This window comes from Schistocerca nitens, chromosome 1 (assembly GCF_023898315.1).
Source record: "Schistocerca nitens isolate TAMUIC-IGC-003100 chromosome 1, iqSchNite1.1, whole genome shotgun sequence".
NCBI classification, from domain to species: Eukaryota; Metazoa; Arthropoda; class Insecta; order Orthoptera; family Acrididae; genus Schistocerca; species Schistocerca nitens.
Genome location: NC_064614.1, coordinates 1,268,535,952 through 1,268,562,594, shown reverse-complemented (window position 1 = coordinate 1,268,562,594; position 26,643 = coordinate 1,268,535,952). Strand labels below are relative to the sequence as shown.

The 26,643-nt window shown below is 38.9% G+C and overlaps 1 protein-coding gene across 1 annotated transcript in view; it reads left to right on the top strand.

Annotated features, from left to right (window-relative positions):
• LOC126234020 (uncharacterized) overlaps nt 1-26,176 on the top strand; it is a 194,186-nt gene extending 168,010 nt beyond the window's left edge. The window contains exons 18-27 of the mRNA XM_049942901.1: nt 16,347-16,606; nt 18,156-18,329; nt 21,556-21,735; nt 21,820-22,026; nt 22,217-22,471; nt 22,590-22,916; nt 23,028-23,289; nt 23,369-23,515; nt 23,611-23,761; nt 25,624-26,176. Of these exons, the coding sequence (XP_049798858.1) occupies nt 16,347-16,606; nt 18,156-18,329; nt 21,556-21,735; nt 21,820-22,026; nt 22,217-22,471; nt 22,590-22,916; nt 23,028-23,289; nt 23,369-23,515; nt 23,611-23,761; nt 25,624-25,788 (2,128 nt within the window). The 3' untranslated portion in view covers nt 25,789-26,176. The remainder of the gene's footprint in view (nt 1-16,346; nt 16,607-18,155; nt 18,330-21,555; nt 21,736-21,819; nt 22,027-22,216; nt 22,472-22,589; nt 22,917-23,027; nt 23,290-23,368; nt 23,516-23,610; nt 23,762-25,623) is intronic.
• Nucleotides 26,177-26,643: the final 467 nt, after the last annotated feature.

Genomic DNA, 26,643 nt, shown 5'->3' with positions numbered 1-26,643 from the left:
AAAATAGCTGTACCAGCAGAAAAAAGAGTTTATTAAATCAATGCAGTTTTGTGTCTATTTATCTGTGTAATCCTTCCCTACTTCTATGCACTTCTCGCATATTCTTACAAGTCTCCTTATCCTCTAAATTAAAATATTCCTTACCTTGGTATTGAAGCCAGTTATGTACATTTTTCTTTACCTCTTTGTTACTGTTAAAACATGCGTAAAAGCTGTTTTCATCAAATCAAATGATTAAAAATCTGAATGGGCAAGGACAGCACTGTAAGAAGGATGAGGTTGGAGCTCCTAGCCTACTGCACCACTACTTTCCAACATCAATTGTGCCATATGAGGTTGAGTGTTCTCTTCAAGAAGAAGCATGCTTTTCCTCTCCATCTTTGACATGTTATCTTCAGATGAGTCTTGATGATCATAAAATTTTGGGAGAACTGCTGGATGTCTTGTAACTTGCTGGTATTTTGTTGCAGAATCTTCTGGCCATCTTCAGGTAAATATTGATGAGCAATACACTAAGATCCCCTATTTAAGATCCCACCAGTACGTGTGTAGTGTTCCTAGTTGGCATTGCACATGCATTGCTTAAAGACATGCACTTCTGCTGTAAGCCTGTGTGCTGCTCTGCATGCACTTCATAGTGAAAGCTCGCCTCTTCAATATCAAAACAAGTTATCTTCACATGGTAAGATTGCAGGATGACACCAACTACACAGAGCACAAAGTTTCTATATAATCGGGTCCCATGCAGAATTAGCTGGAAGCCACCATCTTGATTCACAAGAAATTCACACACTCATATTTCCACTGATTCATTGATAACTGACCACTGATTCATTGATAACTGAGCTTCAAAAGTTTGATTATGGTCCAGAATTTTTGTTTCATTATATTTCATGAGATGACCAGTGGAAATATAGTGTTCAGCAATAGCATATGTATTTGCTTGGAGAAGGTGAGTATGCTGGTAATGTTCTATAATGCGATATTGCACAGGGTGAATCATTTGCTCTGTATAATATTGCCACATTCACATAGAATCCTGTAAACATCTGCTTTCTGCAACTCTTAAGTAATCTTTAACAGATCTCAAGAGCCCTGATGTTATGGAAGGAGGCAGAAAGATTACTTCACCTTTATGTCTTCATAATCTTCTTTTCCTTGTGCCTTCATCCCACACCTTCGCAGGATCGGCATGGTTATAGTGGATTTGGCAAGGTTAATTTAAGTGGTGGCCAGATGCCCTTCCTGTCGCCACCCCGGTGGATGAGATGATGATGAAGACAACACAACATGATGACAAGGATGAGAACAACACAACACCCTGTCCCAGAGTGGAAAAAAAATCCCTGACCCAGCTGGGAATCAAACCCGGCATTCTGTCACACTGACTGCTCAGCTACCGGACGGACTACTTTATGTCTTCATAATATTCTATTCTGCCTATTTTAGCCAAAACATTTCTAGTCAGAAACTGCAGTTATATGTGTGTGTGTGTTTTCTGTCTCCAATGAGGCCTTGTTAGCTGAAAGCTGATTTTCTGACAGTATTTTTGTTGTATCTTTCTATGACTGAGCATCTCTGGCATATGGTGAGTAGCAACTAGCCTTTTCATAATATTGTTACATTCCATCTTGGATTTTCCATTGTTGAATTTCCAATATGTGGTAGATAAGCAGTCATTTTGAAGGCCTCGTCCTCTTCCTCATTCATTCGTTTGTATGTGTGTAGTGCTCTCTGTATCAGCATTTGAGATGGCATTGGCTTTGTGGGTCAAGGCCTTTACAATGCCCATCATTTGTGCAGGATGTAGATTATATATAAAGGCCTTCTGAAACACTGAATGCCCAATTGTGCCATCACCATTATGCCACACCAAGACGTCTAAAAAAGACAAGCAACTATCTTCCCCATCTCCATAACAAATTTTATTTTTTCCTCTATCAAGTTCAGGTGATGATGGAACTCTCTGACAGTCTCCAAACCAACTGGAACACCTGGAAACTATGACTGTGAACAATGGATATTTGTCTCAACAAGTACAGAGAGTATAATAGAGGGAAACATTCCACGTGGGAAAAATATATCTAAAAACAAAGATGATGTGACTTACTGAACGAAAGTGCTGGCAGGTCGATAGACACACAAACATACACACGAAATTCAAGCTTTCGCAACAAACGGTTGCTTCATCAGGAAAGAGGGAAGGAGAGGGAAAGACGAAAGGACGTGGGTTTTAAGGGAGAGGGTAAGGAGTCATTCCAATCCCGGGAGCGGAAAGACTTACCTTAGGGGGAAAAAAGGACAGGTATACACTCACACACACACACATATCCATCCCAATGGGTATGTGTGTGTGTGTGACTGTATACCTGTCCTTTTTTCCCCCTAAGGTAAGTCTTTCCGCTCCCGGGATTGGAATGACTCCTTACCCTCTCCCTTAAAACCCACGTCCTTTCGTCTTTCCCTCTCCTTCCCTCTTTCCTGATGAAGCAGCCGTTTGTTGCAAAAGCTTGAATTTCGTGTGTATGTTTGTGTTTGTTTGTGTGTCTATCGACCTGCCAGCACTTTCGTTCAGTAAGTCACATCATCTTTGTTTTTAGATATATTTTTTCACAAGTACAGAGAGTGCTACAGATGTGGAAATGACAGAACAAGGAAGAAGATGAGGCCTTAAAATGACTGCTTGTCTATCATATAATGGAATGTTTCAGACCTCCTTCCAAAATATCAGCGCTTTTGGACTTGACTTACAGTTGCATAAAGCAGGTGTTTACAGGATTCTGTGTGAATGTGGCAAATCTTATATAGAGGAAACAATGCACACTGTGCAGGATCGCACTCAAGATCACCAGCAGCACATTCACCTTCTCCAGGCAGATAAGTCCACCATCACTGAACACACTATTTCCACTGGCCTTTCAATGAAATATAATGAAACAAAAATTGTGGCCCATATGTCAAACTTCTGGAGCTCAGTCATCAATGAATCGGTGGAAATATGGTTGTCTGACTCCCTTATGAACTTCCAATTAAATTCTGTATTGGACCCAATTATAGAAAAAATTCATGCTCTGCATAACTGGCAGCATCCCACGCTCTTACAATGTGAAGACAATTGTTCTGATATCATAGAGGCGAGCTTTCACCCCAGAGAGCATGCAGATCAGTGCACTGACTTATCAGGTGTAGAAGTATGAAACCGGAATTTACCTATAGATGGTGCTAGGCCCCTTGAGACCACGTCTTCCAAGCCATGTGCTTCCTGTAACAACTAACGACAAATGTCAACATACAGTAACCCAAGTTCCATACATCCATATCTGTTTCAAACCCATAAACATGTCAAGTTTGGTGCCTACAAATTATGATTTACAGATAGCATTGGTTTTCTGTTATCATTTGAATCACATTGAATGCTTGTCAAAGCTTTCAGAAAACATGCTTGTGGGAAAACACAGTGTTTGAGTGGTTCAAAGAATTCAAAAGTGGTGATTTTGACGTGAGAGAAATGTCAAGTGTGGGAAAACACGGGAAAAGTTCAAAGACGATAAACTGCAGGCTTATTGAATGAAGATAATACTCAAACTCTGCAGGAACTCATGAAACAATCGAATGTGATGCAGAAAGCCATTTCTCTTTGGTTTAAAGCTATGGTAAAGGTGCAGAAAGTGGGAAAATGGGTTCCACACTAAATGAATGAGACAGCAAGCAAATCAAACGACCACTTGTGAAATGTTGCTTTGCCAGATACAAAAGAAAGTCGTTTCTCCATTAAATAGTGACAGGTGATGAAAAATAGATATATCTTGAGAGTCTTAAGTGTCATAAGCCATGGATGAATCCAGGCAAACCATCGACACCCACTGCGAGACCAAATCACTTTGGAAAGAAGACAATGCTCTGTGTTTAGTGGGATCAGAAGGGTGTCACCTATTATGAGCTGCTAAAACCTGGTGAAACCATTAACACTGATACCAACAGTAAATGCAGTAAATGATTGATTTTAAATTGAGTATTACATGGAAAATGGCTGGAATATGGAAAAAGGCAACACAAAGTCATATTGCTCCATGCCTAATCACACACAGCAAAATGAGTGATGGAAATGACTGAGCTGTTCAGTTGGGCAATACTAGGGCATGCAGCTTATTCTCCAGACTTGGCTCCATCTGAATATCATCTGTTTGCATCACTGGGACACGCTCTCGCTGAACAACACTTCAGTTCACATGACAATGTACAAAAATGGCTCACTAACTGGTTCACTTCAAATGAAGAACTGTTTTTTTTTTTTTTTTTGGCATGGCAGCCTGCTGGAGAGGTGGGAGAAATGTATAAATAGCAATGTTGATAATTTTGAATAAAATATTGTTTATCAGTTTCAAACAACAGATATGTAATTATTGCAACCAAATTCTGGTTTCATACTTTTACATCTGGTACAGGAGAAGCACATGCGCTCAAGCAATGCATGCACATTGCCAACTAGGAACACCACACATGTGCCGGTGGTATCTTAAATAGGGAATCTTATCGTATTGCTCGTCATTATTAATCTGAAAGTGGCCAGAAGACTCTGTGCCAAAATATTGTACCAGCAAGTTACAGACATCTGGTAGTTCTCCCAAAATTATGAAGAACAATCTGTGTGCTGGTAAAGTTTTAAATTTTCATATCTTGATGCTGCTCTCAATCTTTTCTAAATAGCATAGGCTGTTGACATTGCATTACTCCTCCAAAAAATCACAGAAAATTGGACCTTGAGCACTCCAAAAGATGGTTAAAATGACCTTACTAGCCAGTGGCTGCAGTTTGAATTTCTTACAGGCAGGTGATTCACAAAGCTTCCACTGTATGCTTTAATGATTGGATTCGGCCTCAAAATGATATATACAAGTTTGAGTGCACATAAAATACTGCACAAAATTGTATCACCTTTGCCACTACGGAAATGTCAACAGCCATGCAAAGATGGATACACTGGTTCCAGTTACATCACTGAAGTTAAGCACCATCAGGTGTGGCCAGTACTTGGATGGATGACCATGCACTGTTGACATTTTCCCCTTTGCATTTACAGCAGAGGGAACAGGAGGGGTGGTGGTATGAAATCGTTGATCATCAGTCTTTGCACCAGACATCCTGGATTCAATTCAAAATCTGTGCATAGCATATCATGAAGTGAAGGCATGCCACACTGTGAGTGATGATTCACCTATCAGACTTGGTTATTGAACTCGGGGGCCACCTTCGGGCTCTGTCGTCATCTTCAACACAAACATGACCCTACACTACAATCACACTTATCAAAGTCACTACATTTAACAGATACTCTTTCATACATAGCTTTCATACTTCATTAGGGAAAGGTGTCTATGGGTGCAAATGATAGGTAAAACCTTTTCAGTAAGGCAGCTGAACCTGCCTTTCAGGGTCTCTCAGCTTTTCATACCATATGACTTTACTACTAAAATGATTTTTGGGCTTGGTGCAACTGTAGTGTTTGTGTTCTTTGTGATGAATGATAAACTCTCTGGGAAATCATGTTGCACAAATCCTATGGTAGTTCAGTTTGTTTTGAATGATGAAATGAGTTGTACCAACACTAACTTATCATTTGTAGCAATATGTTCTACTGTAAGTCATATGTCTTCTTCAGTAAGTGAATGAATATGAGATAGCAATGCCAGAATCGGTATCAGTACAGGAGTAGTACTTGTCAGTTATGCTTTTGCAGCCATTTCTAAACTTTTCACCTGCACACAAAAACTCTCATGTGTCATGCAACTGCTGGCATATTGTTTGTTCATTGGAGAGAATGTTTTTGATAATTGTACACTTTCCTAAAGTAAAAACTGGATCACAGAAAGCTGTTCTCCAAAAGTATTCTTTTTGAGTGAGCAAGCCATCCTAAGACATTAGAACTTATGTTTAAATAAATGTTAATTGCTCAAACTACAGCATTCTTTGCTGGGTTGCCAACTAACATTTACAAAAGTTTCAATTCCCTGTATTATGTGCTGCTTTCACTATGTATGTTAGTTCATTAAATTATTGAATTAACATCATATTTTTTATCCTGTTCTCCCAGTAACCATTGTAAAACATTAAAATACAAATTAATCACACTCCATCTACATGTTGATGTTGTTGTTGTTGTTGTTGTGGTCTTCAGTCCTGAGACTGGTTTGATGCAGCTCTCCAGGCTACTCTATCCTGTGCAACCTTCTTCACCGCCCAGTACCTACTGCAACCTACATCCTTCTGAATCTGCTTAGTGTATACATCTCTTGGTCTCCCTCTATGATTTTTACCCTCCACGCAGCCCTCCAATACTAAATTGGTGATCCCTTGATCCCTCAGAACATGTCCTACCAACCGATCCCTTCTTCTAATCAAGTTGTGCCACAAACTTCTCTTGGCATATTTTGTGACCTAACAAAAGCATTTGACTGTGTAAATCACCAAATTCTTTTACAAAAAGCTGCACATCTCGGTATAAGTGGTGCAGCAGGGAAATGGCTCGACTCATATCTGTCAAACAGAAAACAAAAAGTTGTAGTAGATAGTCAAGATGGTGTCCAAATATCTTCAGAATGGGGTACCATCACATGTGGAGTGCCGCAGGGCTCAGTTCTTGGCCCCCTACTTTTTATTATATTTATAAATGATCTTCCTCTCTCTACGGAATATTGTAGATTCACCATTTTTGCGGATGACACTACACTACTTACTGATAATTCGGAAGGTGAGCTTGAGGTAACGGCAAATAAGATTTTAAATGAAACGGTGAACTGGTTCAACATTAATGGTCTTATTTTAAATTACTGTAAAACAAACTACATTCAGTTCCACAAAACATCCAAAGATGAGGAAATATTTGTAAAGGTAGGTGAGCAGACAATAACCAGGGTAGATTCCTCAAAATACCTAGGCTTGCATATTGATAGCAAACTGAATTGGTCCAACCACATCGTGGATCTGTGCAAAAGACTAAGTTCAGCAACATATGCATTGCGCATTGTTTCTTCTTATAGAAATATGGAAACCATGAAGTCAGCATATTACGGTTACTTTCATGCAATTATGGTATTTGGAATTATATTTTGGGGAAATCAGCCACTGCCTAAAAAAGTCCTGTGTGTACAAAAAAGAGCCATAAGGATCATGTGTGGAGTACATCCTAGAGCCACATGCAGGAATCTTTTTAAGAAGTTTGAAATACTTACATCCACTGCGCAATATATATTCTCACTGATGTGCTTCATAAGGAAAGAAAAATCCATCTTTAAGCTGAATAGTGCATATCACAGTCACAATACTAGAAGGAAACATGATATCCACTATGAACAGCCAAATCTAAGTATGGTGCAGAAAGGAGTCCATTTCAGTGGCTGTAATATTTTTAATGCCCTCCCTTCAAGAATTAAGTGTTTGGTAGATGATGATCTCCTGTTTAAAAAAACCTTAAGGCAGTTCCTATTGCAAGGATCATTTTATACATTAGGAGAGTTCCTGAACTACAGTGTTTAACATCTCTTGTATTGTAAATTGCAAATGTATGCCCAAATTTGTATTTGTAATACCGAATATTTTTATTGTAAACATATATTTTGCAATATTGATTTCTCTGTAACACTTATTATTTTTAATCTTTATCTCTCTCTAAAATGTATTTTTGTAGTGGGACCTAAGTTACTGTTAACTGTTTTTTTGTTTTGTAATCTCTATCTATATCTAAAATGTGTTTTTTTTTTTTAGTGGGACCTAAGTTACTGTTTACTGTTTTTGTTTTGTTTTATGTATTACCATAAATTCTGGCCAAAAGCTTGTAAAATTGACACGTTCCATATCCTGTGATACTGTCACAACATGGATCACCGGAACAAGAGATAAATAAATAAATCTCCCCAATCCCATTCAATACTTCCTCATTAGTTACGTGATCTACCCATCTGATCTTCAGCATTCTTCTGTAGCTCCACATTTTGAAAGCTGCTATTCTCTCCTTGTCTAAACTATTTATCGTCCATGTTTGACACCCATACATGGCTACACTCCATACAAATACTTTTAGAAACGTTTTCCTGACACTTAAATCTATACTCGATGTTAACAAATTTCTCCTCTTCAGAAACGCTTTCCTTGCCATAGCCAGTCTACATTTTATATCTTCTCTACTTCGACCATCATCAGTTACTTTGCTCCCCAAATAGCAAAACTCCTTTACTACTTTAAGTGTCTCATTTCCTAATCTAATTCCCTCAGCATCACCCGATTTAATTCGACTACATTCCATTATCCTCATTTTTCTTTTGTTGATGTTCATCTTATACCCTCCTTTCAAGACACTGTCCATTCCGTTCAACTGCTCTTCCAAGTCCTTTGCTGTCTCTGACAGAATTACAGTGTCATCGGTGAATAACATCGAGGAGAGGCTACAACCCTGTCTCACTCCCTTCCCAACCACTGCTTCCCTTTCATGTCCCTCGACTCTTATAACTGCCATCTGGTTTCTGTACAAATTGTAAATAGCCTTTCGCTCCCTGTATTTTACCCCTGCCACCTTCAGAATTTGAAAGAGAGTATTCCAGTCCACATTGTCAAAAGCTTTCTCTAAGTCTACAAATGCTAGACACGTAGGTTTGCCTTTCCTTAATCTAGCTTCTAAGATAAGTCGTAGGGTCAGTATTGCCACACATGTTCCCATATTTCTACGGAATCCAAACTGATCTTCCCCGAGGTCCGCTTCTACTAGTTTTTCCATTCGTCTGTAAAGAATACGCGTTAGTATTTTGCAGCTGTGACTTATTAAACTGATAGTTCGATAATTTCCACATCTGTCATTCACCTGCTTTCTTTGGGATTGGAATTATTATATTCTTCTTGAAGTCTGAGGGTATTTCGCCTGACTCATACATCTTGCTCACCAGATGGTAGAGTTTTGTTAGGCCTGGCTCTAACAAGGCTATCAGTAGTTCTAGTGGAATGTTGTCTACTCCCGGGGCCTTGTTTCGACTTAGGTCTTTCAGTGCTCTGTCAAACTCTTCACGCAGTATCGTATCTCCCATTTCATCTTCATCTATATCCTCTTCCATTTCCATAATACTGTCCTCAAGTACATTGCCCTTGTATAGACCCTCTATATACTCCTTCCACCTTTCTGCTTTCCCTTCTTTGCTTAGAACTGGGTTTCCATCTGAGCTCTTGATATTCATACAAGTGGTTCTCTTTTCTCCAAAGGTCTCTTTAATTTTCCTGTAGGCAGTATCTATCTTACCCCTAGTGAGATAAGCCTCTACATCCTTACATTTGTCCTCTAGCCATCCCTGCTTAGCCATTTTGCACTTCCTGTCAATCTCATTTTTCAGACATTTGTATTCATTTTCGCTTGCTTCATTTACTGCATATTTATATTTTTTTTCTTTCATCAATTAAATTCAATATTTCTTCTGTTACCCAAGGCTTTATACTAGCCCTCATCTTTTTACCTACTTGATCCTCTGCTGCCTTCACTACTTTATCCCTCAAAGCTACCCATTCTTCTTCTACTCTATTTCTTTCCCCCATTCTTGTCAATTGTTCCCTTATGCTCTCCCTGAAACTCTGTACAACCTGTGGTTTAGTCAGTTTATCCAGGTCCCATCCTCTTAAATCCCCACCTTTTTGTAGTTTCTTCAGTTTTAATCTACAGTTCATAACGAATAGATTGTGGTCAGAGTCCACATCTGCCCCTGGAAATGTCTTACAATTTAAAACCTGGTTCATAAATCTCTGTCTAACCATTCTATAATCTATCTGAAACCTGTCAGTATCTCCAGGCTTCTTCCATGTATACAACCTTCTTTTATGATTCTTGAACCAAGTGTTAGCTATGATTAAGTTGTGCTCTGTGCAAAATTCTACCAGGTGGCTTCCTCTTTCATTTCTTACCCCCAATACATATTCACCTACTATGTTTCCTTCTCTCCCTTTTCCTACTGCCGAATTCCAGTCACCCATGACTATTAAATTTTTGTCTCCCTTCACTATCTGAATAATTTCTTTTATTTCATCATACATTTCTTCAATTTCTTCATCATGTGCAGAGCTAGTTGGCATATAAACTTGTACTACTGTGATAGGCATGGGCTTCGTATCTATCTTGGCCACAATAATGTATTCACTATGCTGTTTGTAGTAGCTTACCTGCATTCCTATTTTCCTCTTCATTATTAAACCTACTCCTGCATTACCCCTATTTGATTTTGTATTTATAACCTGTAGTCACCTGACAAGAAGTCTTGTTCCTCCTGCCACCGAACTTCACTAATTCCCACTATATCTAACTTTAACCTATCCATTTCCCTTTTTAAATTTTCTAACCTACTTGCCCGATTAAGGGATCTGACATTCCACGCTCCGATCCGTAGAATGCCAGTTTTCTTTCTCCTGATAGCGACATCCTCTTGAGTAGTCCCCGCCCGGAGATCCGAATGGGGGACTATTTTACCTCCAGAATATTTTACCCAAGTGGACGCCATCATAATTTAACCATACAGTAAAGCTGCATGCCCTCGGGAAAAATTACGGCTGTAGTTTCCCCTTGCTTTCAGCTGTTCGCAGTACCAGCACAGCAAGGCCGTTTTGGTTACTGTTACAAGGCCAGATCAGTCAATCATCCAGACTGTTGCCCCTGTAACTACTGGAAAGGCTGCTGCCCCTCTTCAGGAACCACATGTTTGTCTGGCATCTCAACAGATACCCCTCCGTTGTGGTTGCACCTACGGTATGGCTATCTGTATCACTGAGGCACCCAAGACTCCCCACCAACGGCAAGGTCCATGGTTCATGGGGCGGTCCATCTACATAGAATTCTTAATTTCCTACAAGTAATTTTGCCCAAGTGTTTAACACTAATCTAACTAAACCCAAAATTTTTGCTTATGTCCTTTTTTCCTTGTTTTTCAATCAGTGCATTCTTTCTTCAATTTGATGTCTATGGCGTTGAGGGATATTTGGATTCTATTTATCTGTATGGTATTATCCTCCAAAAACCAGTTGTATTTTATTTTATATGGGCTTATTTCCAGACCAATTTTTATCCCATTATATATCATGTAGGAACAGGAATGAAATGTCAATCCCATAGGCTTTTTTTTTCCAGACAGCAAGTCATAAGTTGTCTGAAGATGCTCCAAGTATTCCAGATTGATGCTTTAAGGTCACCCCTTGGGGTTAAGCCTCATCATAACCATCACCAATCAGCCTATAAACTCCTGGAACTGTGGACTTGATGCCAACATTATTCATTCTCTGTTTCTTCTACATGTTCCCATTTCACACCTTAGATGTCGTAGGGGTGTCCTAGCTCATATGTACCACATTAACTAGAAATTGTTCAAAGCACTTCTGAGCTATGCTGGAAAACACACACACATCTCTTTATGTAAGTTTTAATTTTTCAACACTTATGTATTGAGCTGCAAGACACAAACAACAGCACGGCCACAATGAATCAAAGTTTATTCTTCTTCTACATACTTGCGAACAGCAGTTGACAAGATAGACACAAACCTAGAAACAATCTAGGTCCTGATATAAGCAGCCGCTTGCAATACATGTGAACACAATATGAGAGTGAGTGTGTGCTCTGCACTGCACTTATAAAGAGGAAGGCTCTGGTAGACAGCACATCAGATGCTGTGCCATGTGCACAAGTCATGTGGCTCGCCACAGGCAGCCTCTTGGTGCCAGCCAATGCAGGTGCCATTGGCAGAATATTTGAAGTGTAATGCACCAGTGGCCTGGTGCCATGATACATATCCAAGTATGACATACAGGATTACAGCAACTTACACTGAAGTACCAACCCAGTTACATATTCCACAGCACAATTTCTGTCACCAACTTTTGTACCACTCATTCTCTTCCTCCACTCTCAGCAATATCTCTCTCCTCCTCCTCCTCCCAAGACTGTTGAGTACTAATTAGGATAAATAGATATTTCTTTGTGAGCCAGGGAAAGAAAACCTACTAATTGGCTGCTGAAACAGAAACAGTTCAAGTGGACCTAACAGGAATGTAAATGAAAAATAAAGTGTTGACTCTCTAGATTTTGGAAACTTCTTAGCAACTTCTTCATTGATTGAAGAAGATGGATGGTAAACGGGGAAAGTAAAGAAATGTTATACAGGATACACAGGCAAAGAAAGATCATACAGTATCCTGAACAAAGACAGACAGACAGAGAGAGAGAGAGAGAGAGAGAGAGAGAGAGAAAGAGAGAAAGAGAGAGAAGGTGCAAGAGAGGAAACAGAAGTGTCACTAGACTGAGATTAAATAATGAGTAATGAGATGCAGGCAACTGGTAAGTGAAAGAAAGAAGGAATAATCAGAAAGAAATTACAGGAAGCAAATGGAAGGAACCAGTTTGAGAGATTCAGAGGGCAAGCTACATAGCAGAGCTGCTAAAAAGGTAGCTCATACATCATATCTTATTTTATACCTGCTTCTTAACTGGAATGTAAGTGGTCTTAAAAAGTGTTGTAAGATTGATTTTTTTTTTGTATTCAATTTGTAAATCATTCACATTTACCCTAGTTGTTTCTACACACATCTAAACAAGTTTTGCATCACCTCGGTTCCGAAAGTTCCGGAACCTGTACAGAAAATTGGAACAGAGATCAACAAAAACATCATTTCCGCCCTTCTTATTGCTCATGAAAACCACACATTGCATGATGTACCACCATACAGCAAGACATTCAGAGATGGTGGTCCAGATTGCTGTACACACCAGTACCTCTGATACCCACTAGCACGGCTGTTCCAGCTCGTCGGTTCCGTTGTGAGCCGCAGAGCGCTCCCTGCTCCAGGGAGCCGTGTCGCTCGCTGTGCGCTGTGACCATTCAAGTGGGCCGGCACGTGGCACGGCTGGCTGAGGCAGTGGCAAGGCAAGCGTTTTGATGCGCCAGCTGCGTCTTACAAGATCGACAACCTCATACTCTTAGCTGCTAAGACGTTGTGACATGCTACACCAGGAATATGATGTTCAGGAAATAAATAAGAAACGACTGTTTTACAAGAAATTGCATACTAAATTTATTGGGCCTCTGTAGCTTGACATTTTCTTTTCATTACAAGATCGGAAATATCAGCTGTCAAAGTGCTCGCAGCGTTAATGCGAAGGATGGCCTTCATTGTTGCATCCTGAAGAAATGATCGTTCCTTACTTTTTACTCTTTTTTATTGCTGAGTAAAGCTTCTCCCAACAACAAAACATGCACATGATCTGAGCAGCATTGTTGTGAAGCTTGGGAAATATTTTTTGCTGTAATGAATGATACCATCGTGACAAATCCAACGTGTTGTAGTACCTCTCTTCCAAAAAAGTTGAATTTTGCAAATCAATAATCTCCAATTGAAGTGACGATGACAAGCCATCAGGGGAAACTGAAAAAGGAGTGCTGAACATCTTAAGTTCCATTTCCAAACTAGTGAGGTCTCTGAATCATGTTACAAACGACGTGATGAGCTTGGTAATCGCCAAAAGTAGTACCTTCAGGTAGTTTTAAAGAAGCAAGAAGATTGAAGAACGTTAAATGTCCATTACTCATCTGCCTCGCAAATAAACGTAACTTTTCGATGAACGCTTTGATCTGGTCGTGTATGTCAACTATTAGGTGCCCTTTGCCCTGCAATGACAGATTTAAATTATTCAGATGCATAGTTATGTGAGCTAGGAATGCCAGGTCTGATATCCAGTTTATATCTTTCAGGCAACGCATTTCTTCATTTCGAGAAAAAGGGATATTTCCTGATGAATGGCAAAGAAAACATCAAGAACTTTTCCCCGACTCAGCCAACGTACTGTACTGTAGTAAGGTATATCCCCATACTCTGCTTCCATTTCTTTTAGGAATCCTTTGAATTGGCGATGATTCATACTGTGACGCCGCACAAAATTCACACACTTCACGACATCTTTAATTACGCCACCTAGCTCTACTGTTTCAGCACACAGTGCCTCTTGGTGAATAAAACAATGAAGAGTCAAAATGTCTTTCCCGAATTCGTCCCAGAGTTTATTTTTCAAACAAGAAGCAAAACCTTGGTGACACCCAATCATTTGTGGTGCACTGTCTGCCACTACAGAATGGAGCTTATCCCACGGCAAATTCATATTGTCCACTGATTCACAAACAGCTTCAAAAATGTCACGTCCTGTTGCAGTGTAATCGAGTGGTACCGCATCCAAGAGTTCTTCAGTTACTTGCAGCTCCATGTCGACACCACGCACAAAAGCTGAGGACAGTCCGATATGTCGGTGCTTTCGTCAAGCGCTAGCGAAAAAAGTGGTCCCACTGAAAATGGCTTGCCACTCGTTGCAATGATGTGAGCGACCCTGTAGCTTGCTCGAATGGCTAATTCAGTAGTGTTTTCTCCGCTCTCATGCACCTGAAAATTATAAACGCATTACAGAACACAAACTATGTTGCATGTTTTGATACCCTCCATATTACAAAACCGTTTTTAAACTTACGTCTCCTGGTATGTCGTTCTTAAGCCTGGCTACCAGTTCTCTGCGTGCAACGCCTTCTACCTGATCATAGTGCACTGTGTGAAGATGTGTATAATGCCGTTGTATATTGTACCTCTTCACACAATTAAATACATTATGACATACAACACACTGCAGATGACTGTCCCCCTCAATTGAGGTACAGGGCTCCCGCAGCTAGTCATAGGTGTCATGGAACACGGATTATTGCGTCAGTCGCCGCTGCATGTGGCCAGGGGGCAGTGGGTTCACTTTACCCTTCCACACGGGCTCCAAGCTGCTGCAATGAGCGCTCCAGAGCACTCTGGCTCCCTGGAGCTCGGTTGGAACAGCCTGCACTGCTGATGCATGGCTGTATTCATCATGGCATACTGTCCACAAATTCATCAAGGCACTGTTGGTCCAGATTGTCTCACTCCTCAATGGCAACTTGGTGTAGATCCCTCAGAGTGGTTGGTGGGTCACGTTGTCCATAAACAGCCCTTTTCACTCTATCCCAGGCATGTTTGATAGAGTTCATGTCTGGAAAACATGCTGGCCACTCTAGTTGAGCAATGTTGTTATCCTGAAGGAAGTCATTCACATGTGCATGACTGGGGTATGAACTGTCGTAAATGAAGACAAATGCCTCGCCAATATGCTGCCGATATGATTGCACTATCGGTCAGAGGACGGCATTCACGTATCGTGCAGCCGTTACAGTGCCTTCCAGGACCACCAGCGGCATACGTCTGCCCCACATAATGCCACCCCAAAACAGCAGGGAACCTCCACGTTTCTGCACTCGCTGGACAGTGTGTCTAAGGCATTCAGCCTGACTGGGTTGCCGCCAAACATGTCTCCAGTGATTGTCTAGTTGAAGGCATATGCGACACTCATCGGTGAAGAGAATGTGATGCCAATCCTGAGCGGTCCATTTGGGGTGTTGCTGGGCCCATCTGTACCACGCTGCATGGTGTCATGGTAGCGAAGATGGACCTTGCGATGGACGTCAGGAGTGAAGTTTCACATCATGCAGCCTATTGCGCACAGTTTGAGTCATAACACAACGTCCTGTGGCTGCATGAAAAGCATTATTCAACACAGTGGTGTTGCTGTCAGGGTTCCTTTGAGCCATAATTCATAGGTAGCAGTCATCCACTGCAGTAGCAGCCCTTGGGCAGCCTGAGCGAGGCATGTCATCAACAGTTCCTGTCTCTCTCTATCTCCTCCATGTCTGAACATCCTTTGGTTCACTCCAAGATGTCTGGACATTTCCCTTGTTGAGAGCCCTTCCTGGCACAAAGTAACAATGCGTATGTGATTGAACCGCAGTATTGACCATCTAGGCATGGTTGAACTATAGACAACATGAGCCTTGTACCTCCTTCCTGGTGGAATGACTGGAACTGATCGGCTGTTGGACCGCTTCCATCTAATAGGCGCAGTTCGTGCGTTGTTGTTTACATCTTTGGGGGGTTTAGTGACATCTCTGAACAGTCAGAGGGACTGTGTCTGTGATACAGTGTCCACAGTCAATGTCTATCTTCAGGAGTTCTGAACTGGAGTGATGCTAAACTTTTTTTGATGTTTGTATTTCAGCAACTGTTCCTCCATTATTTTCATATTGTGAATAAGTATGAGCATTTGATTAATTTGAAGTACAAATACTAAATGCCTTACATTATCTTTGTGAGAATGTAGAAACAATCACTTTAAAAGTTAGATCCAAACCACACTTCTGCTTCCTTTCTTAAATTTAATTAAATGCATTTCTGAAACTTTGCATTTTTGGGGTAAAATTAATAATTTGTGTGAATTACAGACAACTTCAAGATCAAGAGTCAGGGCGCAGTTTGGTAGCACCACATGACCTGCGAGAGTTGATGGCTGTGCTGCCAAATGTTGACCTCTCTGAGACTCTGGAGATACCACGCGTATTCCGCTGTGATGAGCAGACTCTACCATGTGATCACACAAGCCGATATCGCAGTACTACTGGCTGGTGTAACAATCTCCGACGTCCAGAACTTGGAAAATCCTTAAGAGCATTTGCTCGCCTACTACCTCCGGCTTATCATGACGGTATTCAAAGCAGATATCTATTTATTTTTTGAAACAAGAAGCAAAATTTTAAGTACAGCAGATGGAAATGTATAACCAATGTAAGAAGGAGATATTATTCTGACTTGGGGAGTAATCACTTACAGGGTGCAACAAAGCTCGATCTTAGGTTCACTGTTGTTTTACATATATGTAAATGACCTTCCTTCCTGCAGATGACACTAGTATATGTACATAAATCAATGTTCTTAAAAGTATTACTGAGCGATTTTCTATGAATTATCTCATTCTTCATTTCAAAAAGGCACAACATATTAAGTTCTGCATATCTAGAGGTACTACACCAATAATAAGTGTAACACATGGTGAGGAAATGATAACTTGGATCTTCGATTGTGTTTTTCACATACAACTTGGAACGCTATATCTACGTGCAGCAATTACTCCTGGATATCTATCTTATGATGGATAAATTCCAAAATGCATCATTTGAACAATACAATCATTCCTTGCTTGATGTTAGACTTTTACCATTGAGATTCAGTCATGCTGAATGCAGAACTACTGATTGTTTCAAGACCGATGACTGATAACAAAAGATAAAGGAAGTATTTTTTTTTCATGTGATATAATTACAAATTAGCAGTTTTTGGATTTTTTCCATTACTTATACAGTGAAACCTTGCTTCTTGCCAAATTTCATGATTCTAGGTCAACGAGAAGTACCCTGCAGGTTTTGATGCATGAATTTGCAAGTATCAAAATGTGTGACATAAATGACCATACCTTTTGATTGCATTGACTTACAAGCTAACGTTTATAATACCACCAAGGGCGTACAGACCTTAGTATGTGACCTAAATTTCAACTTAATACGTCTCGCTGTTCCTCAGAAAAAGGGATCTTAACGGACAGACAGTGAGTCTAGTAACAAATAACAGAAAATTTTTTTCATGTGCTATAATTTCAAATTTACAGTGCTCAAAGGTTTTTCCTTTGGCTGCACTGTAAAACCTTGCTTCTTGCCAAATTTCAGGATTCTAGGTCAACAAGTATACCCTATAGGTTTTGATGAGTGAGTTTTCAAATATCAAAATATGTGACATAAATGGCCATATCTTTTGAGTGAATTGACTTAGAAGCATAAAATTTTTATACAGCTAAGGGACCATAGACCTTAATGTGACATAAATTTGAACTTGATACATAAACCTGTCCCTGAGAAAAAGGGTAACATTTATATGGTAGTAAATTGCCAGTACAGTTAGGGGAGTCTTTGACAGTTATGTCTCTCTTTTAATGTATACCTTAAACTGTCCCGCATTCTTGAAGGTTTTCCTCCATAGTGGGTTCTTTAGTACATGAAAAATGAATTAATAAATATTAAAGCCACTCAGTGTCACGTTAAGCAGATTTAGATCATTATTTAATAAGATAGCAAATTTCACAGTTGATTTGCAACTTAATTTTTTAAATGAATCTCTAAATATGATTTACTTTTGTATATCTTTCAAAATGGGCTACACTGTTCTGAAAGAAAAACAAAGTGAGATTATTGTTTTGGCTTCAGGTGTTGGAAGTCCTCGAGCTATGTCAGTTACTGGAAAACCATTGCCTAGTCCACGACTTATCTCAGTGAACGTTCATCCTGACACTAGTCAACCACATGTTAAATACTCTCTGATGTTCATGCAGTTTGGTCAGCTCTTGGATCATGATCTTACTCACACACCTGTCAACAAAGGTGAGTGCCCTTAGTACAATAGGTTCTACACCAAGTTATGGATATGTTATTCTTCTGTACATTTTTTTATTTTTTTATTTATTTTTTATTTTTATCCTCCCTGTTTTTCCCATATTAGTGTTATACGATTTAAGTGTTTGTTACATTCTATGGACCAGCATATCAATGTTTGCAGTAACCTTTCTTCTGCTTTCCAAGTAGAATCACAAACCTTTCTCTCTCTCTGAACAAAACTGCAAAATATTTCCTTTTCATCACCTCATCAGTCTAGATTATTATTTTATTCCCAGTACTTCTATTCCTTTTAACTTTTTAAATTTTGTAACCTTCTTCTTCTCTCTAGATTTGCACAATAAAAGATATTATGTTATTAGTTTCTGTTCTAGTTCTTATCATATGATCATCATCAGTTTTAAAAAGATATATTGCATGAAAAGAAAAATTCAACCAAGAAAACTAATAAATTATGAGACAGAACTGTTGGTGAGTTCTTACCTTTAGGAGATGAGGTATATAGTACTGCCAATACACATATAAAAGTACATGACACTATTGAAAATATTAGTTATTTCGTCAGAAAAGAGAGAGGGATAGGGTATGAAAGGTTAGAAATGAAGGGCAGATCACTCAGACCTCAGAACGAGAGTGACCCACCTGTAGTGAGAACAAGGGTAGTCAAAGGTGACAGGGGAGGTATCAGAGCATGTAGCTCAGAGGTAGCACACTGATGAGCACTGTGCACAGTCTTTCTAGGGATGCTCAGCACAGAGTAAGAAGTACAGATAAATCAGGAGGAAGAGAATGAATAGGGTAATTAACAACTTGGAGGGACAAAAAAGTCCAATTAGAAAGAGAGGAAGTAGGATAACAGAGATGTAAAGATAAAAACAGTAAAGAAATTAATTAAATGTGACATATAAATGAAATGTGTTAAAATATAATGACAAAATAATCATAATGAAAAATGAGGAGGAAGGGCATTAATCCTTTGCACTTTGTAATAAGGACATGCATCCTTATTTAAATTGTCAATACTGCCCCCCTCCCCCTTGGGCAGCAAGCACATCACAGAGAATTGTGTGAGTCTCTTTGTGGAAACATGAGGCCCCTGACCAACAATTAAGCTATACACTAAAAAAAAAGTACTCTTTCATTCAAATTTACTTACATAAGCAATACAATACAAAACTTTTTACTGTGTGACAAATTTTGAAACTCTTCAGGGTGGATTGTTTTGATCATCATTTCACTCTATTTATTTACAAATGAATATAAGGGGAAAGGGGATATCCAAAGTTGTGGCAATTATAGAGGGATAAAACTGATGTCCAACACAATGAAGATCTGGAAAAGGATAATTGAGAAGAGGTTGCATCTAGAAACTGAAGTGTGTGAAGAACAATTTGGATTTGTGCTGGGAAGAGGAACAACCAAAGCAATATTTGTACTAAGGCAACTGATAGAGAGGCACAGAGAAGTACAAGCTGAACTGCACATGGCCTTTATCGATCTTGAGAAGGCATATGACAGGGTGCCAAGGCAAGAGATATGGAGATGTCTTGAAGTAAATGACTGCCAGAAAAATATATCAGGGTGGTAGAAGACATGTATGAAGGTGCAATGACACAAGTCAGGAGCAGTGCAGGTGCAACAAAGGCATTTCCAGTGAGAGTAAGCCTTTGTCAGGGATCTCCTCTCAGCCCATTTCTCTTCTACCTTGTCATGGATGTACTAGTCAAAGATGTGAAAAAAGAGGCACCTTGGAGCATGATGTTTGCCGATTATGATGTAATTTATGAACCCACCCAGGAAGCACTTCAAGACAAGCTTGAACAGTGGAGAAAAGCTCTAGAGGAAAGGGGAATGAGAATTAGCAGGGTGAAAACAGAGTACACGTGTACAAAGGATTCCAAAGATCTATATATTAACCTGCAAGGAGAACAACTGATGCTTAAGGAATTTAAATACCTAGGCTCCTGCATGCAAAGTGATGGAGGACTGAAGGCCGAAATACAGCACAGGATAAATAGTGGATGGATGAAGTGGAGGAAACTGAACAGAGTACTGTGTGATAAGAAGGTTAGCTGCAGAATGAAGGGAAAGCTTTGCAAGTCTGTGGTGAGGCCTGCAATGCTGTATAGTACAGAAACATGACCAATTACAAGAGCCCAAGAGAAAAAGATGGAAGTTGCAGAAATGAGAATGTTAAGCTGGATGAGTGGGGGTGACATAAAAGGATAGACTAAGGAATGAGTACATCAGGGGGCAGTGAGAGTGGGGCCCATAGGGAAGAAGATCCAAGAATGTAGGCTAAAATGGTATGGACATGTGCAGAGAAGAGGGGAGTACTATGTGGGGAGAAGAGGTGAAGATCTAGAAATTGAAGGATCAAGGAGAAGAGGAAGACAGAAGCTGAGATGGAAAGACAAGGTAGCAGGGGACCTATGGGAGAAAGGATGGCTCATAGAAGAAGCACCGGATAGGTATTTATGGAAGAGAAGGATCCACCAAAGCAATGCTGGCCCCACATTACATGTGAAAAGGCTGAGATGGTGATGGTGATGATGATGATGATGATGATGATGATGATTTACAAATGAATCACTGTCATTATCAAAATCATTGTTGTCAAAATCAGTCTCACTCTCATTTTCATTTAGACATCAGTCCTCTAAAAGCTCTAGAATCTGTACCTCAGAAAGTGCTCTGTGTGAAGAACTAGCCGCTTCACACCTATTAGCTTGAATGTAATAATTACAACCTTTCTTTTGACACAAGAGTCACTAATAGAGGTGAAGTCTAAGAGGTTGTTGGAATGTGAAGAAGTGTTGGAGTGAAAGTTCCTATCTTTGGAATTCACAGAAATTAGTACCAGATGAGAATATACAAATATATTGTTAAGGTACATCTATGGTTGTTGCTAATATTTGGAAATTTAAAATCAAATGAATAATGGCTTTATTTTGGATCCTAAATCAACTGACTAGTGTTAATGAAAGCTGTGATTAGGTAGTATTAATAAAGGGCATTGATTTTTGTAAATTGGTATTTGAAAGCAATAATTTTAAAAAATAAAAATAAAACACCTTATTCAGTAGCAGTGTTCATCCACTGTTTACTACTAATGGAAACTAGAAAGGTATGTAGCAATATATACATTGATACCTGTGAAAGGTAAAGAAGTGTCATCAAACTTATGACATGTTATTGTAATGTGTGTTTCAAGGATTTGTTGGAGAATCCATTCTCGACTGCCAACCATGTGATGCCATGAAGACAGTCCATCCAGAGTGTTTTCCCATACCAGTACCTGAAGGGGACCCCTACTTTCCTAAAGTAAATATTACCACTGGGAAAGCTATGTGCATTCCTGTTACACGCTCAATGCCTGGACAGCTAACACTGGGTATTTATCTACATTTCTGCTAATGTTTAATATTCTCTCAATATTACATAATGAAAACAGAAGAATTTGTATGTGTGCAAACAGGGTACCGAGAGCAGCTGAACCAGGTGACGGCATACATTGATGCTTCCTTTGTATATGGATCAGATGTCTGTGATGCTAATGCTCTTAGGACATTCACTGGTGGTAAGATGAATGTAACAAAAAATCCAAATCGAGGTAAACCACTTTTACCACAGATCACGACACATCCGGAATGCAAGTCAACAACAAAAATTTGTTTTCGAGCAGGTGATACTTGTTTATTTCTTAGCTTACAAAGTTGTGTGATTTTTTAGTTAATTCACAACATACAAAAGTGTATTAAATGCACAGTTTCAAAAGAGTAGTTTGTACAAAGTGAAATCCCTTATCTTACTGTACATTGCAATAATGCTGTTAAATGCACATGCAATGGCTAATTATTTGTGGTATTGAACAGGTGATGCCAGGGCAAGTGAACAGCCTGGACTTGCAGCAATACATACACTTTTCTTAAGAGAGCACAACAGACTTGCTGATCGACTTGCTATTCTGAATCCACATTGGAATGATGAAAAACTCTATCATACTGCACGACGTATATTGTCAGCCATTACTCAACATATAACATTTAGAGAATTTCTTCCACGTCTCTTTGGATGGGAAGGGTTACATAAACATGGGCTTTCCCTCGAACCAGAAGGCTATTTCAAAGGTAGGAAAATACAACATAGTGAACACATCATAATTCCTAATTATAACTTTGAATGGTAAGTAGAAGTATTACAAAGTATCATGTATCACCTGATAACTTAACGGTCTACAAATTTCAGGTTATGATCCAACATGTGATGCCACAATTGTGAATGAATTTGCGGCTGCTGCTTTCCGGTTTGGGCACAGTTTATTACGGCCGTCACTTCTCAGAATGGATACAGGCTATGTGGAGAGGAGACCTGGTGTACGGTTAAGGGATACTTTTTTTAATCCCGATGTACTGTATCAAGCTGGAATGATTGATGATCTAATCAGAGGCCTAGCAGCAACCCCCATGGAAACACTTGATCAGTTCATAACAAATGAAGTTACAAACCACTTGTTTGAAGACAGACGTATGCCATACTCAGGGATGGATCTAGCTGCTATTAACATACAACGAGGTACACACAAAGTTACTGTTTGTACTTTATAGAGACTACAATATTCTTTCCTAGCTTAAACGAAGAAGCAAACTCTCGACAACTGTATATATGCTTTCTAATACTTTTCAGGTAGAGATCATGGTATACCTGGTTACAACCAGTATCGACAACTATGTAACCTGTCATTAGCACGTGATTTTGATGACCTGAAACGGGAAATACCATCTCCAGTAGTCGAAAGGCTTCGTCGGCTGTATCTGCATGTGGATGATATTGATTTATTTCCTGGTGGCTTGGCTGAGACTCCTCTTGTCGGTGGAGTTGTAGGACCCACTTTTGCCTGTATTATTGGACACCAGTTCAGATTACTTAGACGGTGTGATAGATTTTGGTAAGTCATGCATTTCCAGTAATTATAATACTGAAGTTTTGAACCAACATTTTATGGTAATTTTCATTAACATTTCCAGGTATGAAAATGATGATCCCTTAGTGCGGTTTACAGAAGCCCAGTTGTCAGAGATCAGAAAAGCAACACTTGCTAAGCTCATATGCGATAATGCTGAGAATACTGACTACATTCAGCGATCTGTACTTGACTTAACCGAACCTTTCTTGTAAGTATGAATAACTTGCACCTTTTACTGTAGTAAAATTTAATGAATTTTCTTTGTAAAAGGCAAACAAGTAATATGTACAATATTTGTAACAGGAACCCCAGGGTGAAGTGCAGTGCATTGCCATCTTTAGACCTGGAGCAGTGGAAAGACAGACTTTCATGCAATGTTGGGCACACTACAATAGATGTTGGGACAGCTGAAAGAATATCTCCTTGTGTCATGTGCACATGCACTACAGAAGGGGTATGTCTGCATGCATTTCTACTTAATTGCAATAGGTTCTTATGATTATACCAGATATAATACATATCTGGGCCACATCAAACAAGAAACACAACAAACCTGACTTGTGTCAGTCAAAATCTGGTCTGTTAATTAACAAAGTATGGAGAAAAATGCCATAGATTCAAGCTGTAAATTGATCTGTATTCACTCTTTCACTGAGAGTATTATAATAATTCATTCACTGCTCATGTTCCATATACATGGCAAGTTCAAGAAAATTTCACCAGCCAGCATCTCCAATATTCCTGCCCATTAAGAGACTGATATCTTGTAATCCCCCACTCTCACCATGGAACAATAAAATTTTTTATTCATTCAATATAGATTCATGTTGATTTTCTTAGATCTGTACTTTTTTTCTTTTCTATACTATTACATAAGTCTAGCAGTCTGACAAAGTAACTGCTTGGTCACTATGACACTCTGCAAAACAGATTTTTTTGAATACAGTGTGGTCTGCCAAGTGTTGTTCATTATGTGTAATGCATCATACACATCTACAAGAGGTTCCCAGTTGTGCCACATGATGTTTTTGGCCTAGTTGTACAGTGAGGAAACTATGGTTTAACCAGCTTTGCTGTTTCTGCATCCTCTGCCTTGTAGATAACAACTGAACTGGCACAGCCAAGCCACTAATAATAAAGACAGAACTTTCAGAGAAGCGATTACAGCTGCTTAACTTTCATTTTTGGTAATGAAAGAGTGTAAAACTAGCTCCTTTACTTGGTCAGTTTTTCATGTTTGTTGTGAATTCTAGTTGATTCTAGATACTAGGATTAATAAACATCATCTGCTCATCAACAGATTTACAGAAAAAATCAAATTAAACTTCACTGAATAGCTATCAAGTCCATGAAAATTCTCTCTCTTAAATACAGACAATTACAAGTAATATTCTTTTTAATTGATACTTAGTTCCAGTGTGATTTTTTTATATAACTGTAATGGATGATAGAATACATAAGCTAGAGATACATCAGTTATTTAATGATGAAAATGACATGTATATTTCAGACAATGTAAATGTTTTATTTATTAGTAACTCTGTGTTTAAACTGCAATTACATGACCTTGCAACAGTATTTTTCATTATTACTGTTGATGCCTGAAAATGGAAACAAGTCCATGGGGTAATAAAGTTTGTTTCTTGCTTAATTCTACCATCTCACTGGTGATGTCTTAAACATAATGAATCAAAATGCTAGAGGGTATGGTAACCATTTGATTTATTTGCATCAAGGAAAGAAATGAAATCCTGTTTTTACTTCTGATTTTTTTGTTTCAGTCATGTTAAGCAATTTGTTTTGGAATTCCATTTATACTCATAATTTGGTTGATGTTCTCCCTATGCATGTTACCTTCTTTGACCTAGATTTTGAGCTCATTCTACCAAGAGTATTCTATCACCTGCATCATCTAAAGAACAAAGTCCCAGACTTAGTATTCATGTTTGAGCTTTTCTGCCAAGCAATCACAGTCTTGTGAAGATTCTTTTACTTACCTTTGTCTACATCTAGTTTCTTCTCCTTATCATGCAGTGAAGAATGGATGCTATGTTACTTAATCACAACCACACATGATGTGCATTATGAAAAACTATACCAAGCAGTTGCTGTACTTGTTTGACCTGGTTTTTGTCTTGCAAATGAGACTACATTCTGTTCATTTTACAACACATGACAGTTGAATCTGCTTACTTGTTCACTTGTGAAATAAAATGTAAAAAAACTTAAAATATCTGCAGCTAATTTGATAACTCTTCCACTGAATAATCAACACTACATTGCATTGTATGTCTAATGTTACATTTATTTTGACAGCCAATTTGCCAGTCTCTGAAGATCGGCAACTGCTTCAATCTTGCAAGATCTTTCAGTCATGCAGCTGTTCTTGGAGACCATGTGTGTAAAGTGCAATGTGCATTTGTCTTCCGTGCTCTGCCTCAAGTAACAGAGCCAACAGATAACCAGTTAGGTTTCAGTTAATTTTACATTTTGCCATCAAAGAAGACTGACAATTTCCAAGTTAAAAATCGTGGTGCATTATAGACACGTGCAGTCATGTAGTTAGTCAAAGAAACTATATGAAACATGAAATCAAAACTGTATCCAATACATGGCTGTGAAAAGCTCTTCCTCTAAAGAGCTTCAGAACAGAGGATTGTGCAGCAGAAAGTATGATGACAAATGCGGCTGAGCAGCAGAAAGTTTGATGAAGTTACCAACATTATTACTAAAGTGGTTTAACATGTGAAACTCATAGACAGTCATGTGTTAATTTTAATTTGTATATATCTGATGTGTTGCAAAACAGACAGAAATGCAGAATTGTGATATTTATTAAAGCTATAAAATAAATATTTTACATAAATAAGCGCCTTTGTATCTCTTTTTGCAGAAAAGTTCATTGGACTCATGTCTTTCTTTTATTCATACTCACAAAGTAAAAACTGTTTCATACTGTTTGATTGTTAATGTAATATTGTATCCATCCTAAATTTTACCTGGGACATCAAGATGTTATTCTATATTATACTATACAATGGCCTGGTAGTTTTCATGAATCTATAATAGGCTACTGTAGATACTAATACTGTTATCAAAGTACTAACACAGCTTCTTCAGTTTTAAAACTTTAAAAGTCTTTAGGTGCCAGGTCAGTATTATATGAAAGGGGCAATCCTTATCTGTGGGTATAAAGCCATGTCAGTAGTTCATATTACTGCACAGTATTTCAACAATTAACTAAATCAGTCCACTCAACTGATGAGAGTGCAAGTGGAGATTTTACAGGGGATGCACATCAGTCAAACAGCTAAAAAGGAATAAAAATGCTTTTAA